The sequence below is a fragment of the Colossoma macropomum genome, unplaced genomic scaffold (assembly GCF_904425465.1).
Source record: "Colossoma macropomum unplaced genomic scaffold, Colossoma_macropomum, whole genome shotgun sequence".
NCBI lineage: Eukaryota > Metazoa > Chordata > Actinopteri > Characiformes > Serrasalmidae > Colossoma > Colossoma macropomum.
This window is the reverse complement of record NW_023494786.1, coordinates 34,367,280-34,386,528: the sequence shown is the minus strand read 5'-3', so window position 1 is coordinate 34,386,528 and position 19,249 is coordinate 34,367,280. Positions and strand designations below refer to the sequence as shown.

Sequence of the window (19,249 nt, the reverse complement as noted above, 5' to 3'; positions counted from 1 at the left end):
TTCCACTATTTTCCATCATCAACATTCCATATAAACTCAGAAGACTCGTGTAGGTTCACTGGTGGTTCTGGATAGTAAATAAAATGTCTATATTTGTGTTGTAGTCATGGCGACCCCTGGTTCCTATCACCACCACTGTAAAGACATCTGAACCATTTCACACCAAACCACCCTGAATCTCTCTGATTACACCTCACACACTGAATTATGGAGGAATTTTGAAAAATCAGTGGAGTTTCCCTTATCAACTCCATTATCAATATCTATTTACTAAACAGGATTTTACCCAACTATTCAGGTAAGTAAAAAAAACAAACAAACATTTAGTGTGAGGACATTTACACTGACCAGCCACTTCATTATGACCACCTCCTTGTTTCTGCGCTCATTGTCCATTTTATCAGCTCCACTTACTATATAGGTGCACTTTGTAGTTCTACAGTTACAGACTGTAGTCCATCTGTTTCTCTGATGCTTTGTTAGCCCCCTTTTACCCTGTTCTTCAGTGGTCAGGACCCCCATGGACCCTCACAGAGCAGGTACTATTTGGGTGCACTGCAGTTGGTGGTGTGTTAGTGTGTGTTGTGCTGGTACGAGTGGATCAGACACAGCAGTGCTGCTGGAGTTTTTAAACACCTCAGTGTCACTGCTGGACTGAGAATAGTCCACCAACCAAAAATATCCAGCCAACAGCGTCCTGTGGGCAGCGTCCTGTGACCACTGATGAAGGACTAGAGTATGACCACTCACTGTCCACTCTATTAGACTCTCCTACCTTGTCAGTCCACCTTGTAGATGTAAAGTGAGACGGTAGCTCATCTGCTGCTGTTGCTCTGTATAGCACCAAAAAGGGTTCTGTTATTGTTATGATGTCAAACCTGTAACAATAGCAGAACCCATTTTTGGTGCTACATAGAAGCATTTTTCAAAAAGGTTCTATACAGAGTCATTTACAACACACTCTCCATCAATCTGAAGAACGTTTTCACCATGCAAAGAACCATTTAATTATGCAAATCATTCTTTGAGTGTTCACAGTTCTATACAGAACCATTTTCTTTACCAAAGAACCCTTGAAGAACCATCTTTTTTAAGAGTGAAGGTTTAAAAACCGGATTAATAGATAAACTTTGATTTAATTCAAGTTTGAACTTAATCCTTGTTGGTGCAATGCACACTCTTAATAAGACAGTTTTTCAAGGGTTCTTTAGTAAAGACGATGGTTCTATATAGAACCATGAACCCTCAAAGCACCACTTGGATGCTTAAATGGTTCTTTGCATGGTGAAATGGTTCTTTAGAGTGATGAGGTTCTACATAGCACCAAAAAGAGTTCTTCTATTGTGATAAGCTTGACATGATAGCAATAGTGGAACCCTTTTTGGTGCTATAGAGAACCATTTTCAAAAAGGTTCCATATAATATGGAAGGTTCAACATTCAAAGAACCCTTTACATGATTAAAGGGTTCTTTGCATCGTGAAATGGTTCTTCAGGTTGCAAACTGCAGAGTGCTGTAGACGGTTCTATATAGAACGTTTTAGAAAAGGGTTCTGTATAGCACCAAAAAGGGTTCTTCTATTGTCACGATGTCAAGCTTGTAATAATAGCAGAACCCTTTTCAAAAAAGTTCTATATAGAACCTTATACAACACATTCTCTGTCATTCTGAAGAACCATTTCACCATCATGCGAAGGGTTCTTTTAGTGTCCATGGCTCTATATAGAACCATTTTTTTACTCAAGAACCCTTGAAGAACCATCTTTTGTAAATGTACAGACATTCAAATCTGCATATGTACACATATCCACACATCTCTTCAGCTCCTTTCGCACTGGCTCTTTATTTTTGTTTGTTCTTGGTTCTAAATAGAACTAAAGAACCCTTTTTTTTTCCAAAAGTGCGCCCTTAATGTAATGCAATGCAACCAGGTGCATTCTCAGCTCCTTCCAGTAGTCAGTGCACTCACTCACAGGCCTTGGTGTGGCCTGAGGGCTTTAGGGTTCTGCACTGAGCAGCTGGAGCTCCAATGCTGCCCCTCCTGTGTGCAGTGCGAGCCCAGCGCGTGCGCCCAGCAGCCCCCTTTTGTTGGAAGGTAAGGTCTGGCACGGCCCGTGCTTTCTTCTAGACTCTTTTAGTGGGACAAATGCATTTGTAGAAAATATCGTAGGTCGGTCTTGTGGTTGTGGTTAAGTTGCATTAGAAGGAGGTTTTCAAAAGCGTGGCTTGCGTACAGACAATGCGGCAGGGTGTGGAGTGGAGTGGAGTGCGTGGGGACAGATGCATAAGGCCTCTGGCACGAGTTTCCCACCATGCGTTCTCTGCATTGTGGCGCTGAAGTGCCCAGGACGCATGCAGATGATGAGCTATAGCGATATGCGTTGAAACAGTTTAATGGCACGAAGCTCAAGCCAGCTTCTTATTCGATTTTTTCCCGTTCCACCTTAAATGATGCATCAGTTACATTCTGGCGCCTAACTGCTGCACTATTTAAGGTGGAACGGGAAAAAAATCAAACGAAGCTGGCGAATAGGAAACCAACTTTAAAAAGTTGCACAAAAGCACAAAATAAGCTGTTCATCTTATGATTTGCTGCTTGTCTGGCTTGAAAAGCCTTCTCCACATCTGTTACGGTACTAATAGTTACTCCATTGACAAGTAAACACTTTTTATAGTGGGGAAAGTTTGGAGGGTAGCTGAACTGTTAGCTGGGTTCGCGAAGTGTGCGGCACATTAACCAGCTGATTAACTGATTTTGGCTGGTAATTACAGTCAAATGTTTATTCCAAGCACAAGTTTATAGTTTATATGGAATTAAGTTTCCAGTCCCGCTGCACTTTAGCATTTTAGCTAGCCCTGCCGGGCCCAGCCGGCGCTTTGAGTGGCCAAGCCTGGCTAAGCTAAACTAAGCTAATTTTGTAGCAGTAAACTGGCTGCTGCTTTATTGTTATCCAACAAGTTCCCCGTCTTGGCTTGACATAATGAGGAAAAACTAACAATGAGTCCTGAGCCTGAATATGATAATATTTGTGGACAAAAAGGGGCAATAAGTAGCTTAGCTGCCGTGTTAGTAAGCTAAGCTAAGCTAACTAACTAACTGAAGGCTGGTACAGAGCGCTGGCGTGTTAGCATTAGCCTTGCTACCTCGCTGCTTTTCAGCTTCAGAAACATTTTAAACTTTTTTATAATAAATTTGTCCACTTTCTGATTGTGTACACCCAGTTCTGAACACGTTCCAGCTGATGAAAGTTATTAATTTCAACTGGATCCATTCTGAAAAGCCCTTTTGAGGGATTTCAGGCTTAAAATCCTTCCAGTTTAGGGCACTTGTTCAAGTAAAGGGCCCATATCTTACATTTTTACTGCATTTTACTGTGTTTAATTTTATTTTGTTTAACCTGAGGCGCACTTTTATGAGTTTGTCTGTTTTTATGCACACAAAACAGTCATAATTCGTGTTTACAATTTTCCAACCTCTCTTTATCTTAGAGTTAAAGGCTGTCTTTGTTACTGTGCCTTAAAATTAGGGCTGAAAGATTAATCGCCTTAATAATGAAATCACAATTTAAGGCAGTGCATTTTTTTAAATTATAGCCCACACTCTTAAAATATAGTTCTTCAAGGTTCTTAAAAAGATGGTCCTTTAGTAAAGACAGCCATTCCATACAGAACCAGATACACTCAGACCCATTTGCATGCATAAGAAGTTCTCTGCATGGTCGGAGAACGTGTTGTATGTGGTTCTGTATAACATCAAGAAGGGTTCTGGTACTGTTACTTTGTTGCTTGTTGATGTCAAACTTATAACAATGGAAGAACATTTTGGTCCTGTAGAGAACTCTTTTCAAAAAAGGTTCTATATAGAACCATGTACAACACATTCTCCATCAATCTGAAGAACCATTTTACCATGCAAAGAACCATTTAAACATGCAAAAGGTTCCTTGAGTGTTTATGGTTCTGTATAGAACCATTGTTTACTAAAAAGCCCTTGAAGAACCATCTTTATCAGATGTGTTCATTAGCAAAAACGTTGTTTTAGGTTTAAAGAGGGGAAACGGAACCTAATAAGAGTTTGGGAAATGCCTGTGGATGAGTTAGACCAATCAGAGGCAACCAATCCTCCGTGTGTTGTGACATCACAACCACAACTTATTGCCAGTTTGAGATACTACGTTCAGGGTTCGAGCCTCAAGACAAAAAAGGTGGGTGTTCTGAAAAAAATCAGGCCTGAATCTCAATTTTTGGGGGGAAAAAAAATCACAATTTAAATTTCAGTCACAATATTAGTTGGAAAATATTGCAATTAGATATTTTCCACAAATCGTTCAGCCCTACTTAAAATAATGATACATGTAAATTATGTCCATTCTGATTGGCTGCTGTGTGTTACACCAAATTCAGTAAGCATAGCTTCAGTGCGAAGCTGAAACTGCAGTCATCAAAAAAAGAGGAAGTCGTTTGGTTTTCTGTGATTCTGGCCCTTTAACCCAGTAGACGGGAGGTCGCTGAGCGCTGCTGCTGAATGTCTGCAGTGAAGTGATGAATGCTTTACTAAGTGTGGAGTTATGTTGTTTTCTAGAGCCCTGTGTGTGAGAGCATCCCGTGATGGCAGATCCTGATTTAGACTTCACCAGCGGAGATGCTGGGGCTTCCCTGACGTACCCCATGCAGTGCAGTGCCCTGCGCAAGAACGGCCACGTCGTGCTGAAGGGGAGACCGTGCAAAATCGTGGAGATGTCCACCTCCAAAACGGGCAAGCATGGACATGCAAAGGTAAAGAGGAGGACAGAGACATTAGCTGTAGTGCTAAATCAAGGTTTGTGGTTCCAGGGACTGACTGCACCAGCTGTACTTAAAGGGGAACCCCACCAATTTTTAAAAAGTTCCGCATAATTAAACGATTGAGATGTAGAGACCCATTTTATCCCCTTACTGTGATGTCAGCCCTTATTTTAAGCGTTTAAAGCTGCCATTTATTCAAAAGTTCAATAATTAAGTGGTTTAGATGTAAACAGAGTGGTTCAGAGTGGTTTGGTGTGAAACGCTCTGTTCTAGAGAAACTTACCGAGTCAGAACTGTTCACAGTGGTGGTGATAGGAACCAGACGTCCACCTCTAAAAGCTCCCTCACAGAAAGTTCCTACATGAAATGGTTATTAATTCACTGCCTGATGACTGAGACACTGTTTTATGATAGTTTAGAGAACTTAAACTCCATTCATGGTGGAGGGATACATGCAGGGCGTTGTAAAGCAAAATAGTCCCCAAGGAAAACTTAATATGTTCAGATTTTCAACATTATATAGCCTATAAAAACTCAGATCAGCTCACTGGTGGTTTTGGATAGTAAATAAAATGTCTATATTTGTGTTGTAGTCATGGCGACCCCTGGTTCCTATCACCACCACTGTAAAGACATCTGAACCATTTCACACCAAACCGCTCTGAATCACTCTGATTACATCTCACACATTGCGTTATGCAAAAATGTTGAAATCAGTGGAATTCCTCTAAGTTTAAACATGGGCTAGTTGTGATGTGTTTTACGAAGTTCAGGTTCATGTATTACTAAATCAAAATGGGCTACACGACACAAACTAGTTTTAGTGCTGAGCATAATCAATCAATCAATCAATCAATCAGTCAATCAACCTTTATTTAAACTCGGAATACACTGAGGGAGACCCTCATTTACAATGTAGCTGAGTAATACAGGAATCAGGGATTGAGAAGTTGTACAGTAAAATAATAAATCAAATGTTGTAATTAAATAATAAAAAGCATTAAAGTAAAATTTAATAATAATGTACCAATAAACTTAACTTAATAAACAGTTAAAATTACAATAGTTAACAGTTGCTAAATATTTACACCTCCCCCTGAACAGCTGTGAATGTTGAGGGGAACCATTAGAAACCACAAAGAAAACCCAAAACATGGATAACTAAGCTAAAAACACTACAGTGTGCTGTGATTTTACCAACAAATCTAATCATTACTGTGGTTTTCACTCTGAACACGAAGCTAAACACCCACAGCTCCAACTCAGAGAGACTCAGCAGCTGCTGAAGCTCCAAACTGAGGCTGCTGTTGTGTCCGTTAGCCAGAAACTGTCATGTAAAAAAGCTGAATGTTTTTAAGTTAATAAACAAACAGTGGCTACAGGTACTCAGTTTTGCTCAGTTCAGCACGTCGTTCTGTTCTATACTGGATGTTTTTTCCATGGAAAATAGTCAGCGTCACATTTCTATGGCAGCAGGTTCATAGATGGTTCTGATCAGGGTTGGGCGACGTCTACTTAACTGGCATATGATGATATCTGCTGGGAAACGTTGCCATGGACGATGATATCAGGGGGTTGTCATTCATATTTGAGCCCAGTCACAGCCCATCCTCCCCTCCTCACCCAGTCTTTCTTTACTTTTCCTCCGTATCCTCTAGGGCTGGGAATCTCTATGCAGCAATCTTCAGAGTCTGACCAAATCGGCTGTCGGTCAAATGTGATCTAAAAGTGTCCATTTTCTGTTTGTGGCAAAGTAAGAAGTAAAACGTTCGAATGTCTTGAGCGTCTCCTACAGCTGTCAAAGTCGTTGCTTAGCAACAGCGTCTCAGCGGAGTGATAGTGTTTGTGAAAAAAACGTGATGTTATGGTGAAATAACAGTACGGTTAGAACACTTCTCAACCAATCAGCTCGCGTGGCCGGAGCTAACTGTTGTATAAAGTCTAATGTTGCCTCCCATGAGCTTCAGGGATGTTTAAAGGCATCCTTAAAGAAAGGTTTTTTGCCTAACAGATCAATAACATGACAGAGTCACTGAACATATTAAACTTTTTTTTTAATTTTTGTCCCAACTGCCAACTGTAAGGGCGTCCAAATATATGCACGTGGCACGTTTTAAATTCAGTAAATAAGTAATACTCGTGCACTAAAATGTGTAGATATGTCATGTTTAAGTTTGTTTCCTGTAGAGAATGTCAACTTATTTTCTTCCAGAAAAGCAACAGAAGTTGTAATTTGGCCAGGGGTGCCAAAACTTTTGCTTACAACTGTAGCCAAATATTAATGTGTGGATTGTTTTTTACTGCATGTTTCACGTAGATCTGAGGCTAATACGTGAGTGTTAACTGAGTTTTGATCCACTTCAGGTTCACCTGGTTGGAATCGACATTTTTACCGGAAAGAAGAACGAAGATATTTGTCCCTCCACTCACAACATGGACGTCCCCAACATCAAGAGGCTCGACTATCAGGTGGGTCCGGTTCGGTTTAGGAGGTTTATCGGCTTTATTTAGGCTGCGGCGCTGCTTTATATGCAGGTGTGTACAGATGATATATTCAGTGGTGCATTGAGTGCTAATAAAGTGTGTAAAGGCTGTTCACAGTAAGTGCCTGTTGATCTTCATGCATGTACTTATGTTTTTAAAGGGCCCATATCCTGCATTTTTCTAATTTTTTTTCCCTGATATTTATTTATTTATTTTTTTATTTTGCACAACAAACCAAACATAGTATTAAAAAACAACAAAAAATTATAAAACAATAAATAAAACTGTGCAGAGAAAGTACCAAACAGCCCAAAGGCTTTGTACCAAGTACTTTCCTAATTTAATTATTTTGTGTTTTGGTGTGTTTAGTGCTTAAACAGAAAGATAATAATAATAAATAATAATAAGTGTTTATGTAGCACCTTTCATACATAAAAATGCAGCTCAAAGTGCTTCACAGTACAAAGTAAAAACAACAGAGGAAGAAAAGATAATCAAGAATAAAAACAAAATATAAGAAACAAACAAATAGCAGAAAATGGATATATTAATAAATGCAGTTAAAAAGCACAGGATAAAGTGTAAATAAAAAGAAAGACAACAATAAAAAAATACAACTTAACAAGAACATAATGAAAAAAGAACATAAGAGGGGGATACGAAGAAATGTGGTTGGGCTGGGGTTAATTACAGTAGGGTTCAGTGACAGATTAAGACTGGAAGTGGACGTTAGCTAGTTTTTTGAAAGTATTCCAGTTGTTCACAGGTTGATTGGCAGACAGTTCCATATACAAGGTCCTCTGTGTGAGATTGTAAATTGGTTTAGTGAAGTTCTGAGATCCACTTTAGTGTTGCGCCGATACTGTATCTGCATCAGCGCTGATACTGGCACTTAAACACAGTATCGCGATAGGGACACCGATACCTTTGACCAATACCACAGAGCAGTTTCCGCCGTGCATGGGAGCTTAACGACGCGTCAGTGGTGTGTGATGACGAGCAGTGCTGAAAAAGTTCATTTCAGAATCTGTAACGGCAGAATTTAGTGGGAGAAACACACTAACTGCCTTGACCTGAATGACTGAGTCAGGGATGTTTCAGTGCTCTCATCTCCTGCTGTGTAGTCACTAACAGTCTGAGTTAATGTTAGTGCAGGTTGTTGTTTTTGAGGGAGTGAACATCAGAGATACGTTTGGAAGGAACCGCCGCTCTCTTGGCGTAGTAGCCTTTAGCCTTATGTTAAGCCTTTAGCATAGCAGCCCACAAGCCAAAACGCATAGGTCTACTAGTCCCACCTCTGTCGATCACCTGCATTACTCAGCAATGGGGTCTTGTGGCCCATCGCTTCTTCCAAGCTGGAAGAAAACGCTGAAAGTCGCTGCTACTGACAGCATGAATGACGGTGATATTTACTGAACTCCGGTAGAGTCTGACGCTCAGAGATGCAGCGCGAGTAAACGAGGCGCACAGACGAGATAAATGACTGAAATTCAGATGTGAAACAACATTCAGCTCCGTTTTTCCCAGAGAAGCTGCTGTGTGCTTATGTGTTCACACCACATATAGTGTTCAGTTCTGTTTTTAACCCTTTTGCACAATAGAAGTATTTTACATTTACTTCTGTTGTTAAATACAGTTCTTAGTACTAATTGTATAATAGTAAATCGTTGCTCTCAGGACAAAACCTCATTTCTCCATTTTTGTTGTTAAGATTTTGTCATAATTTTACAAAGCCAGTTGGCCTTTATGTTGTATCAAAATTTCATGATGAACAGACCAATAGAAATGGTCCAAAATTACTTGGAAATAATTATTTCTTTGTTAAAATTAAGTTAAGAACGTTTTTCCTTCTCTTGTAAAGTTACCTTTCTGGAGATACGAGGTTTTGTTCCGACAGCAGCGAAATGCTAATTATATGTTGTAAATAAACAAAAATAGACGTCTAACTTATATAATCCATCAAGTTAATGCCGTTCAGTCAAGCTGAGTGTTTTATTAAGATAAGATAAGCATTTTTTAGTCCCACACTGGGGAAATTCTCAGTGTTACAGCAGCAAAGGGAGAGCAAGACACTCAAGAAAAGAAAAGAAATAACAAAAAAGGGAATTTAACAAGCAAGTAAATAACCTTGTTGATTTAAAAACAAGGTTTTTAAAGTTTACTTTATAGATACTATATATAATACTAAAAATAAGAAAATATAAATATACTTCACAAAAAATTAACACAATTAAGAGTTATAAATAAATAAAAGCTAAGATGTTTACACTGTAAGGATATTTTGCCCGAAATTCACATAAAGTATTGCACATGAGGTACTGGTTTATGTTACACACAGGATGGTGAGGAGTTAACAGTATAAACATTGTAAATGGAAAAGCAAAAAAAGGCAAAAGATCTTTACACTATAGAGATTACTATATATTGCACATGGAGCGTTGATTATATTGCACACAGGAAACGGTGATTCATGAAACAGAACATGGATCTTTCCAAAATAAAATATTTAAAAAGTAGAATTGAGTAAATATCAGGACTTATCGGTCAGTTAGGTTTGATGGAGTTAGTACTGGTATTGGTACTTGGTATTGGCCGACACTTAGGGATGTTTTCCTTATCAGAAGTAAGAAGTGGTATCAGTGCATCCCTAGTCTGTTTACGGCATTTGTGTGGTTTTGTGTACCATATTCTGTAGAGTTAAACAGATGATTGGCTGCCTTTTGTTGTGCCTCTTTCATAAAGCAGCCTTAGTGTAAAACGTATTCTGATATCTTCAGCGCGAGTTGCTGAACTGCAGCAAGCCGAATGGGTAGATATATGAAAGTGTGATGGTTTGTCTGACATCGCGAAAATATTGCGTTCAAAAACAGGCTGAGTTTGCCATTTAGTTTCCATGTATAGACTGTATGTACTTGCAAGTGATACGTTTTGACAAATTTACATACTAAATCAAATCTGTCATCAGTATAACTTTTATTGGACAGTTTGGTTTAAAAATCAAGTTTTCTGAATTATTATTTTTTTTAATTTTCATTTCTGTGAGTCAGTTTAAACGCTGCTGTCTGTGTGTTTGTTGCTCTCCCTGTGCTGTATTTCAACAACATGTCTCTTCATCCTCAGCTGGTCGGCGTGACCGACGGGTTCCTGTCCCTGATGAAGGATAACGGAGAGATCCGAGAGGACCTGAGGCTGCCGGACGGAGATCTGGGGAAGGAGATCGAGAGCAAGTTCGAGGCTGGAGAGGAGATGCTGGTGAGGAGCTCATTTATCCCTGTGATCAACACCAAACCATCACAGTGTGTAATTCTGCGGCGGTCAGTGTTTAGGGGTGTAAATGTCCATCAGCCATTTGATCACAGTTCTTAAGGACGGCAATTTCAGCCTGTTTAATTTCCTATTTGCGATAATAGTGTCAAAAATACCTAAATAGTAGGTCGAGTTTAGTGAGTGGTAGAGGTTAGGAAGACGAGTTGACTTCACCGCTCGGCGATGACACTGTAACCTTGATGCCGACTAGTTGCTGATCACGTGGTTATGACACAACACGGGCGCCTCAGAGAAGACAGCAGGTGAGGAGGCTGGTGGTTTCGGGGTCCGTATGTCTGGTTTCTCCGGTGTCCTGAAGCCTAGCAGTGCGATCCAGGGCTCGTTGGAAAGAGCACTTCACGCTCTACCGACCTATGGATTTTTAAAGCTGCTTGTTGCAGCGTTCCCTTCTCCTGTGGTTTTATTCATAATGTCATCAGCGATTAGTTGACGCTGACTCGACTTTCATCTCATAAATGAACTCGGACTCTGAAATCTAAAGTGACGCGACCCCTACTGACGGGTCTGACCGTATATATGGAGCTCCTTATGGTGATCCAGGTTTGTTGTAACAGTAGCCATCTTTTACACATCACTCTGTGAGAGTCATCATGTGAGAGGTCCGTCATGCAAATACCACTCTCTCCAGAGCAAAGCAGAATGATGATAACCTGGATAGTTAAACAATGAAGGCTAGCAAGAGAGAGAGACGGAGAAGACCTCCGAAAAGCTTAAGGGGGTGACTTAAACGAGACGAGGATCTGCAGGGCCGAAGTGCAGAAGGGGTCAGTTGGATGGTTCATTTAGTCTACTTGTACACTGAGGCTACAGAACACTAGCTTAATGTTAACATGCTGTCACACACTGGCTAATCAACACACTGGCTAATCAACTCACTGTCCACTCTGTTAGACACTCCTACCTTGTCGGTCCACCTTGTAGAGGTAAAGTCAGAGACGATAGCTCATCTGCTGCTGCACAGTTTGTGTTGGTCGTCCTCTAAACCTTCATCAGTGGTCACAGGACGCTGCCCACAGGACGCTGCTGGCTGGATATTTTTGGTTGGTGGACTATTCTCAGTCCAGCAGTGACACTGAGGTGTTTAAAAACTCCAGCAGCACTGCTGTGTCTGATCCACTCAGACCAGCGCAACACACACTAACACACCACCACCACGTCAGTGTTGCCGCAGTGCTGAGAATGATCCACCACCCAAATAGTACCTGCTCTGTGAGGGTCCATGGGGGTCCTGACCACTGAAGAACAGGGTAAAAGGGGGCTAACAAAGTATCAGAGAAACAGATGGACTACAGTCTGTAACTGTAGAACTACAAAGTGCACCTATATAGTAAGTGGAGCTGATAAAATGGAGCGTAGAAACAATTTGGTCATAATGTTATGCCTGATCGGTGTAGATCAACAGTCGCTCTCCAGAATCATATACAGCATTTTTAACTTACAGGTTACAGATGTCTTTAACAGGAGCGTCCTGGCTGGACAGCGAAGTGCAGCCCTGATTTGTCGTCTAGTTGGTTTGATTGGTCTGTACTAAAGGTCTGACTCTGGTTTCCTCCTGCAGATCTCCGTTCTGTCTGCGATGGGTGAGGAGTGCGCCGTGGCCATCAAGGCGATGACCTCCAAATAAACCGGAGCAGGCTGGCTGAGATCTCGCCACAGTGTGGATTTCACTGTGTGGATGTAAACGTCACCAAAGCTGCGGAGCTATGGCCTTTACAGATGACCTCAGATTACTTCTGTTTAACCGTGCTGGGCCTTTCTTTACCTCTTTCTCTCTCTCTCTCTTTCTCTCTCTCTTTCTCTCTTTTGGCCTACTGGCCAGTTTAGCACTCTTCTAAATCAGTCCTCTTTTTCTCTTGTTTTGTTTTTTTCTTCCATTCCTTTGCTTCCATATTCCAGATTTACTTTTGAGCATTCCTCACGGAGAGTCAGTTTATCATTTCGTTTACTCCTGTTCAGTTTTTCATTCCCTTTAGGAGGAAATAAGTTTCATAGGTTCTTTCAGAGGCCGTGCGCTCGGGACTAGTATTACCTGTAGATCACCATCCATGAAAGCTAAAGGAGCAGTCGGCGGACGTCTGATTTCTCTCACAGTGCCCTTCTGCCTTAAACTGGTATCAACTGACAGCCATAGAAGACCTGCTGGCCTCGCGTCGTTACCTCTGATCAATAAAACCGGCATATTTACCACCTCCTGTCGAATGCATGCTTTTGAATGTTGCTCTGATACTCTGTGTGGAGGAATCGGTGTTAACTTACCACCTTGTTTCCACTCGAGGCCTTTATTACCAGACTGAGTATTTAAAGGGCCCATATTCTGCATTTTTCCTTTTTTTTTAATGTCCGCTAAACATTTCTGTGGATTTATATACCAAAAAAAAGCCATGATTCCTTTTCATGTTACCTCGCTTCTCAGAAAATAAACACTCTGTTTTTGTTACTGTGCCTTTAAGACTGATTATGTGTGTAAATTAGCTCTTGTTTCTGATTGGCTGCCCTCGTTTAAAAGGCAGGAAAAAAAGCAGTCCTGGCTGCTCCTTACAACTTCAGGTCGAGTGGGCGGAGCTAAAACTGCTGTAGGCTGAATAGGCGGGTATATGAGCTGGATTTTTGTGATGTCACAAAACCAGCGAGTTCATAAACGGGTTGTTTTTGCGGCTTAGTTTTCAAATATGAGCTGAATGGTATGTTTTAAGACTTACTACGTTTCAAATAATTCGATTTTTTCCATGATATGGGCCCTTTAAATAGTTAAAAAATAGTTTAAAGTGATCATCTTGAGTTTTTTCGCCTAGTTTTAGTAGCATTTCTTATTTTGCGTTGTGTTTGGAGGTTGACGCACACAGTTGGCTCCTAGCTGACGTGCAGCAGCCGCTCTGTTTCGCGCCAGGTTGGGCATTTCAAGCTTAAAAATCATTACGCCAGGCTAATTCTGCGCACTTCTGCTCTACCTTCCCATCGTGGAACTGACTGTTCTTCTCTGTAGGTTCTTTCCAGTCGCGCTAGCTGTTTGAATTTGCGGTGACGGAGCTGTTTGAGTTGGCGTTTAGCTGCGGCCGGTGCGCTAATGACCACTACACTAGTAGTCTTCCCTAAGCCATACTTCAGTGACCTGAATGCTACACCGTTGGTGGAAAGGCATGTAAATTAAGATGAAATAAACATAAAGGCTTAAAAAGCTGTGATGCATGAGCTTTTAGGCTGACTTTGCTCTGGACTAATGGCCTTGCTGGATCGAATTCACAATTAAAGCTTCAGATTTGGTCCAATTTTACCAAACAGTGCTTAAAACTTTCCTTCTCAGCACTTCGAGTGTCTTTATTTTCCAACTGTTTCTTGTTTTTCTTCATGTTTGCCTGAATGAAAGTGTTATTTGTGAACAAAAAGTCTTAAGTGTTGAACATTATTCCAATACACATACAGAGACTTATCACTTGTTTACTTTGTGCTGTAAAGTTGCAGATGTTTTTGAGGGGAATTCCACCCTGTTTTGAAAATTTTCTGCATAATTTAGTGGTTGAGATATAAACGAAGTCTTTCAGAGTGGTCCGAGTTCTTATTTAATGATGGTCAAATAGCGGAAAATCTGAAGTTCTGCACCTTGAACGGATTAAAAAAAGAAACAATTTAGACCTAAAATCTTCTCAAAACTATCCTAAAACAGTGTCTCAGTCATCAGGCAGTGAATTCATAACCATTTCATGTAGGAACTTTCTGTGAGGGAGCTTTTAGAGGTGGACGTCTGGTTCCTATCACCACCACTGTGAACAATCTAGTAAGTTTATCTAGAACAGAGCGTTTCACACCAAACCACTCTGATTACATCATAACCACCAAATTATGCAGATCATCTAAAAAATAGGTGGAATTTCCCTTTAAATACTGAAAACCACCTGGTTTTCGAAGCGTTTTCCTGCAAATGTAGCTACATGTCATGTTTTCTTGTTTGTATTTTGTCAGCGACACATAAAACAAACTTGCAAAGTATAAGAATGCAGATAAAACTAGTAAAGAATTCTTTCTTGAAAACTCTCTGCATTCATACACGCCACTGAGCACTTAAACACTTAGAGGTTCTTTGTTTCTCTTCATTTATTTTCATAGGGTTTGTAATTTTGCATTCATGTGTTAATTTCCCAGTGTTGGTTTGTCCCATTAAGAAGCCAAGTACATTTTCTCATAGGTCTATCCAGGCTCCGCCCACAAACACAATTCTTCATAGCAACTGTTATTAAACACAGTGATAAAAATCTCATTCAATCTAATCAGTTTATATCACAATACCTACATTTAGAGTCGGTTATTCATTCAGCCTAATGAGAAACTGTAGAACAGACTCGGTTTATATCACAATACCTACATTTAGAGTCGGTTATTCATTCAGCCTAATGAGAAACTGTAGAACAGACTCGGTTTATATCACAATACCTACATTTAGAGTCGGTTATTCATTCAGCCTAATGAGAAACTGTAGAACAGACTCGGTTTATATCACAATACCTACATTTAGAGTCGGTTATTCATTCAGCCTAATGAGAAACTGTAGAACAGACTCGGTTTATATCACAATACCTACATTTAGAGTCGGTTATTCATTCAGCCTAATGAGAAACTGTAGAACAGACTCGGTTTATATCACAATACCTACATTTAGAGTTGGTTATTCATTCAGCCTAATGAGAAACTGTAGAACAGACTCGGTTTATATCACAATACCTACATTTAGAGTCAGTTATTCATTCAGCCTAATGAGAAACTGTAGAACAGACTGTTTATATCTCATTAGGTTGAATAGGATTTTTACTAGCTATGAAAGAACACGTTTGTGGGCGGAGCCTGGACAGAGACATAGTCATTTAATTCACCAATCACAAATGAGTCTTTAAAATCCTCTGTCTTGTTTTTTTTTGGACGTATATTATTGTAGAAGCAGAACCTGTTCTAAAGGGCTTTCAGTGTTACATGTTAATCGCCCAGCTGTGTACAGTCTGTATCTGACCAGTCTCATCAAAACATGATAGTCTTTTACAGGGGAATTCCACCAATATTTTCAAAATTCCCCCCATAACTCGTGTGTGAGATGTAATCAGAGAGATTCAGAGCGGTTTGGTGTGAAATGGTTCAGATCTCTTTACAGTGGTGGTGATAGGAACCAGGCGTCGCCATGACTGCAACACAAATATAGACATTTTATTTACTATCCAGAACCACCAGTGAACCTACACGAGAGGAAAATAGCGGAAAATCTGGAATAATAAGTTTGGGGACTATTTTGCCTCACAGTGCCCTAATAACCTAAACAGTCTCAGTCATCAGGCAGTGAATTCATAACCATTTCATGTAGTAACTTTCTGTGAGGGAGCTTTTAGAGGTGGACGTCTGGTTCCTATCACCACCACTGTGAACAGTTCTGACTCGGTAAGTTTCTCTTAGAACAGAGCGTTTCACACCAAACCACTCTGAATCACTCTGTTTACGTCTTAACCACTTAATTATGCAGAAAATTAAAAATTTGGTGGAATTCCCCTCAAAATTCAAGTGTATTGAGCTCTTCTGAGTGAGTGAGGGTGAGGTTTTATTGTCTGTTGACCTCCAGGTTGTGTTTTGCTTTGAGTATGTATGATTTATGATGTTAGATTTTGGGGAACAGTAATTATTCCTCTGCATTTTGACTGACTGTTCAGCTCAGTGTTCTTTGACCACAGCCTTTATGAATATTCATTAGCAGCGTTTAGTAAACGTCTTTCCAGTTTATAAACCCTCTGTTAGTCACCCAGCTCTCAGAGGAGCAGCGCTCGCCTTGTTTTTGTTGATGTAAACATCATGATTAGCGTGTATGGAGAACCGCTGAGCTGTATTAAAGTAGCAGCTGAAACTTTGACTCCTTAAATCCTTTTTAATAATGATCATTTTAATTAATATTAATTATTAGTTCCTTCAGACATTACCATAAGCAGGATATTCTCACAAACATGAAACGAAACTGGAACCTAGCGTGAAATTTATGCCTGGTTTAATGTTTAAAGATTTTTAGTGAATAGTCCAGTTTACATGAACAAATTCTCATTTCCATTGAAGCATTTACACCGATCAGGCATATCATTCTGACCACCTCCTTGTTTCTGCGCTCATTGTCCATTTTATCAGCTCCACTTACTATATAGGTGCACTTTGTAGTTCTACAGTTACAGACTGTAGTCCATCTGTTTCTCTGATACTTTGTTAGCCCCCTTTTACCCTGTTCTTCAGTGGTCAGGACCCCCATGGACCCTCACAGAGCAGGTACTATTTGGGTAGTGGATCATTCTCAGCACTGCAGTAACACTGACGTGGTGGTGGTATGTTAATGTGTGTTGTGCTGGTCTGAGTGGATCAGACACAGCAGTGCTGCTGGAGTTTTAAACGCCTCAGTGTCGCTGCTGGACTGAGAATAGTCCACCAACCAAAAGTATCCAGCCAACAGCGTCCTGTGGGCAGCGTCCTGTGACCACTGATGAAGGACTCGAGGATGACCAACACAAACTGTGCAGCAGCAGATGAGCTGCTACACACACTAACAAACCACCACCACGTCAGTGTTACTGCAGTGCTGAGAATGATCCACCACCCAAATAGTACCTGCTCTGTGAGGGTCCATGGGGGTCCTGACCACTGAAGAACAGGGTAAAAGGGGGCTAACAAAGTATCAGAGAAACAGATGGACTACAGTCTGTAACTGTAGAACTACAAAGTGCACCTATATAGTAAGTGGAGCTGATAAAATGGACAATGAGCGTAGAAACAAGGAGGTGGTCAGAATGTCATGGCTGATCGGTGTAGATACTACATCAAACAAAGATATGAGCCCTTTAATTAATTCCAAATGAAAGGAATATGTGAATCTGATAAGAGTGGATTCAGTGCATCATTCATTACCACACACTGCTGCCTCCATTAGCGACGGTTCAGTGAAGCACACCTGCCGTGTGGCCTCTAGATGGCAGCGTTAAACAGACTGTAGTAATTATGCAAGCTACACCTGTTTCTGATCGCTCAGTGTTTGAGGAACATGAGGAACGCTTTAACGTTCTCTCTGTAGGTTTGTTTATCGGGTGCTCTAAGGTTCTCCAGGGTTTTATGTGGAGTTTAGAATAGTTTAGAAACGTGGTTCCTGTTTCGGCCCCTGGGGGCTCATTGGAATCTGATCCCACTCAGGAGAACCTTTGTAGTTGGACCATGTGCGTTACATCAGGAATCGTTCTGTAAATATATTCAGTAGCATCTTCTTGAATTGAACTGAATCAAAACAATCAGTAACATCTATGATTACTCATCAACTAATTGGTATATTGATTGATTCGTCATGTACTTCTATTGACAGTTCTAATTGATTATTTGATATGATCACTAAATTAATTGGTGGTCTACCTGATTACTCCTACATTCAGTAGTGATAGTTGTAATTTACTGCTGTCGGAATAAAACCTTGTATCTCCAAAATGGCAACTTTACAGGAGAAGGAAAAAACAAACTTTACTTTTAATGTAAGTCAATGGAACCAGAGTTTTGTCCAAGTTGTTTTGGGTCGTTTCTTTTGGTCCATTCACCATGAAATTAACACACAGTGTAAAGAGCAACGAGCACTTTCAAATTATGTCAAAAACTGAAAAACAACAAAAATTGAGATATGAGGTTTTGTTCCGACAGCAGCGAATTAGTAAATCATCAAAATAATTTGTTTAATACTCAGTTTTATAGTGACAGCTCTAATTATTTAGTTAGCAAAATAAAACAAGTACATAATTACTAATATAATCAATAGTCACAGCTCCAATTATTCAATTAAATATCATAATAATCTGTACTACTTATTTATGTGATCGATAGTGGTAGTTTGCATTTCCAGTCAGCCCTGCTTTGGGCACTGATAGTGGACTCGTGCTGTAGCTGGTCAGTTCCAGTTGATGCCAGTCCAAAACTGAGTCCTCTTTTCAGAGAGCTGTTCTGAGTCATGTTCGGATCGTCCTACAGATATGAGTCATAAAACACACAAAAAGGCATCTGTCATCGGTTCAGTGTGGAACTGAGCTGATCTCATTTCTTCTCCCAGGCCTGATTATCTCCAGCAGGAGTATCGCTTTCTCTGGAGGCTCAGAGAGCCAGCGGTTACCATGGCGAAGTTCAATAGTGTAATACACACTTTACATAATGCCTTATAAAGGGGTCTGTTAGCCTGTTACACTGTTCTGTGTTTAATAACACATTAAAGCTGGGCTTTTAACCTTATTTTCTATTCAAATGTTCATATTTGATACACCATGGATGGGAGGTCTGCACAAGGCGGGTTCACTCAGGGTTCCTGCATGATCTGCGAGATCATTTCTAGGCGGAACTCATTTTGAGGCGCTGCGATCATTGCGGGTAAACTGCCAACAGGTGGAGGGCTTGTGCAGAGGGTGGGGTCGGGTGGTCTTGGACAGTTATTAGCTGCTTGTGGATGGGCAGAAAAAATACTGTGAAGAAAAATGAGTATCACAAGTTGCAAAACCTGTGAAGCTACATAACATCCAGTAAATCTAACTTTATAGTTTATGTATGTTTATATAAATAGTTTGGGCTTTTTGTCCTGTGCCGCAGCCTCAGCATGTGTTTTAGCTTTAATTCATTTTCGGCTGAC

General features: G+C 40.4%; 1 protein-coding gene across 1 annotated transcript; it reads left to right on the top strand.

Moving 5' to 3' along the window:
* Positions 1 to 1,972: 1,972 nt before the first annotated feature.
* Positions 1,973 to 13,101, top strand: eif5a2 (eukaryotic translation initiation factor 5A2). Its single transcript, XM_036565420.1, has 5 exons — positions 1,973 to 2,095; positions 4,583 to 4,776; positions 7,150 to 7,254; positions 10,390 to 10,521; positions 12,155 to 13,101. Exons 2-5 carry the CDS (start codon positions 4,609 to 4,611, stop codon positions 12,218 to 12,220), a joined length of 471 nt encoding a protein of 156 aa, XP_036421313.1. The 5' UTR covers positions 1,973 to 2,095; positions 4,583 to 4,608; the 3' UTR covers positions 12,221 to 13,101.
* Positions 13,102 to 19,249: the final 6,148 nt, after the last annotated feature.

Bases quoted from the DNA above. Each gene is read 5' to 3' on its own strand.
- eif5a2 (XM_036565420.1), top strand. From the start codon at position 4,609: ATGGCAGATCCTGATTTAGACTTCACCAGCGGAGATGCTGGGGCTTCC. The intron at 7,255-10,389 runs GTGGGTCCGGTT...CTTCATCCTCAG, and splicing joins TCAAGAGGCTCGACTATCAG to CTGGTCGGCGTGACCGACGG. The intron at 10,522-12,154 runs GTGAGGAGCTCA...TTCCTCCTGCAG, and splicing joins AGGCTGGAGAGGAGATGCTG to ATCTCCGTTCTGTCTGCGAT.